This window comes from Vigna angularis, chromosome 6 (genome assembly GCF_016808095.1).
Source record: "Vigna angularis cultivar LongXiaoDou No.4 chromosome 6, ASM1680809v1, whole genome shotgun sequence".
Taxonomy (NCBI): Eukaryota; Viridiplantae; Streptophyta; class Magnoliopsida; order Fabales; family Fabaceae; genus Vigna; species Vigna angularis.
In genome coordinates, this window is record NC_068975.1 from 17223216 (window position 1) to 17226458 (window position 3243).

Sequence of the window (3243 nt, forward strand, 5' to 3'; positions counted from 1 at the left end):
AGATTTTGGTTAAAGCAAATTGTTTAAGCGAATCCCAATACCAAAACATAAAACTGCTATACACATAAATTAACAGATTCCGTGGTCAGAAACACATTGGCGTCCAACTGCCAAAACTAGCAAAATTTCGACAAATTGATTACATTTTGATTAGAAAGGTTCAAAAAAGAGTTTTCTTCCAATAAAAAATTAACATTTCAAACCAAACTTCAGTGAATGATAAAACTAAATCTATAACTCGCAATTCCATTCACATGTTATTGATGTATGATTCACTTTTAAGTGAGAACATCGGAACAGCACTCAACTTCAGAAATGGAAAAATATAAGAAACACTGAAAGGTATGCAAATCAAGATAAACAAAGCAGAAATAAAACAATCCATCCACAATGATATTGACAAAAGAAGCACCACAATGACTTGAAGATCCTGCAGCAAAAGCTGTATAGGAGATAATAAAATATGTATCTTATGTCTCACCTAGATCTCTATGTTAAACTAATTCTACTTATAATTCCTTAAGGATGAAACCCTTCAGAAGCCTCCAGTCTGATGAAGCATGGCATCGATTTCATCACCATCCTCCATTTCCAACTGCAATAATAAAAGTACAAGTCAAAACCAAAATCGGCAGAGATAAGAAAATGACCAAAAAAGAAGAAAACACAAACCTCATCAGGAGTCTGCTCAGCACGAAGGCGGCGACCATCAAAGAGAAAAGCAATGGAGTTGAAATCAACCGACTGTCGGTCACAATAAGCATTCATAAGTTTTTTCAATTGAGTGCTCCTCTTGATCCTGAAGAACACTTCGTTCCCATCCTACAACACCCAGTTAACAAATTAGCTTCAATTTAAGATGTTTACGTGATGATATATGTTTAAACATGTTACAGGAAGACACCAACAAAGAAAACTAAAAACAAATTCACTTCACTCTGTAACATTCAATTTTCCAAGAATAATCGCTAACACCATCCACTGTATGTTTATTGGATACAATTAGTTTTCATAACCAATTCAACAAGAATAAATGAATATTAGAAAGTGAAATGTACACTGTTAAATTGGGCATCGTTTTCTTTGTTAGGCCATGGATGTATATCTTCAAAACTGTAACCAGTTAAAAATCACTATAATCAACAACAGATTGAGCATCCATGCAACAGCTTATCAAATGTTGTAAAAGAAACAAAATACAAATTCATAAATAAGAGAAGAGAAACCTTAGTTTAGCATTGTAACAGTTGGATTTGCGTATCCTGTGATAAATATCAAACCACCAGACAGAGAAACCGATTCGATTTGAGGACAAACGATATACAACAAGAAAACCCAGATAAATAGTTTGCCCCAAATTTCTTTGCATGATGAAAACCGAAACCCATTTCCTTCGATAAAATATGTATTCAGATGCAAAACATACTATCGGAAAATTCAAATACCAAGGCCCCAAAATAGAAGAAAAACAAATTAAAAACAATGTAAACGAAAACCATAAATCAATGACAGGAAAACATCATCGAAATTCACAGAGCAGAAATCCTTCAGGAATATTAACAAAGTCAAACCCTGACATAATTTACTCCACGAGATAACGTCATCATCAGTTTATCATGATCATCAAAAATCAATTTTCCAGTGCGCGAATTTCATCAGAAACACGTAACCGATAGCAAACACTAAAGAAAATAAATCATCACAACAAAAACATGATCAACAATAAAAAAAAACAAAAACATAAAGTAAACCCAAATCCAAACTTTTAAAAGAAAATCGTCAAGTTTTAATTTTTAACCAACGCAGGAAATCACAAACAAAAACAAAGTCATCCCCAACAATGAAACCCCAATTCAGTAAAAAAGAGAAAGATTAGGACATACTTTGACACAATATCGTGATACAGTAAACACAGCCAAACGATCTCTAACTAATCAGGGTACAAAATCGAAGATCTAGGACATGCAATTCACACGATCCATAAGAAAACAAAAACCCTAGAAATAGAGAAAACGAAAATATCATACAAACCTGCCCTTTGACTTTAAGATTGATGTGTGCCCCTTGCTCGCTGGGCTTCTTGTCTTCCTCGTTATTGTTGTTGTTGGCAACACCAGACATCTTTAACTCTCCTGACAAACTCTTCTTCTTCCTTTGGTTACCGCCGACAACAGCTGCGTCTACGCTCTCTTTGACGTTGAGATTGCAAAAACGTTTCTTATACAATTCCCTTTGGACCGTTCAAATTCCTTCCTTAACATGTGACATTACTGGGCCTATCGGATTGATGGGCCTTTGGACCCATAAGCCCAATGCTTATTTGGATTGGATAAGGCTGCTAGGCAGCAGTTACAAGTTTGATTTTAATGAATCTTATCCCTGTCAATAAAAGTTCAGATGCTTTGAATTTGAATTTGAATTTGATTTGAACGGGCAGTTAAAAAATTGAATTTCAATTAATACTCTCGAACTCAGGAAAAATAAATATGCTTTAATTAATAGTATAAAAACATGTGCATCAAGCCTACCTTATCTTATACGAAAAAAAAAAACAAATAATAATATTATTAAATACATAGGTCTTATTCTATTAAAATAGATTAATTAAATTTTAAAAGAATATTCATACAACACAAAAATAAATTAATAAAACAATTTATATGAATAAAATGAATAATCACAAATAATTGATATTAAGTGTAACATCTCAATTTTCAAAGCATTCAACTATTTTAGGATTTGTCACACCTTCAATAATACACAATATTTAATTCAAAGAAACATATAAAATACTATTACATATATTCAAATATAACTTATAATAGCAATACTTGAGATGGAATGATTATTAAAATATTATGATAACTTTCAAGATAAAGTCTCTACATTAATACATCACAATACTTAACGCCATCATAAAATCTACTCATGAGATCCATGGAACTACATCAAGCACATAACTACTAAACACCAACATGGAGTCTCACCACAAGGTCCATGGAGTTATGCCAATATATATATCATACCAACAACCAAAATTCGGTATCACTCTCATATCATACTTGAAGAAGCATCATACACACAATTATATCCATCAACCATTAACATATACAATATCCACATCATATATGATCAATTTGTATAAAACATTCTAAACCATATCAACTTTTGAAAGTACAGAAAACATATAGGAAAACCCAAAATAGAGGACTAATACTAGACCAACGCCCAATGAGGAAGTCA

At 32.4% G+C, this 3243-nt stretch overlaps 1 protein-coding gene across 1 annotated transcript; it reads right to left on the minus strand.

Moving 5' to 3' along the window:
* Positions 1-372: 372 nt before the first annotated feature.
* On the minus strand, positions 373-2226 carry LOC108319520 (small ubiquitin-related modifier 1). Its single transcript, XM_017550680.2, has 3 exons — positions 2032-2226; positions 673-822; positions 373-595 (listed from the first exon to the last, which is right to left on the minus strand). The coding sequence occupies exons 1-3, from the start codon at positions 2119-2121 to the stop codon at positions 536-538; spliced, it is 300 nt and encodes a 99-aa protein (XP_017406169.1). The 5' UTR covers positions 2122-2226; the 3' UTR covers positions 373-535.
* Positions 2227-3243: the final 1017 nt, after the last annotated feature.

What these genes read in the sequence shown, in the direction of transcription:
- LOC108319520 (XM_017550680.2), bottom strand. Translation starts at nt 2,121, where the DNA reads ATGTCTGGTGTTGCCAACAACAACAATAACGAGGAAGACAAGAAGCCC. An exon ending in ATCTTAAAGTCAAAGGGCAG is followed by an intron (nt 823 to 2,031) that starts GTTTGTATGATA and finishes TGGGTGTTGTAG; the next exon opens with GATGGGAACGAAGTGTTCTT. An exon ending in CTGAGCAGACTCCTGATGAG is followed by an intron (nt 596 to 672) that starts GTTTGTGTTTTC and finishes TTATTATTGCAG; the next exon opens with TTGGAAATGGAGGATGGTGA.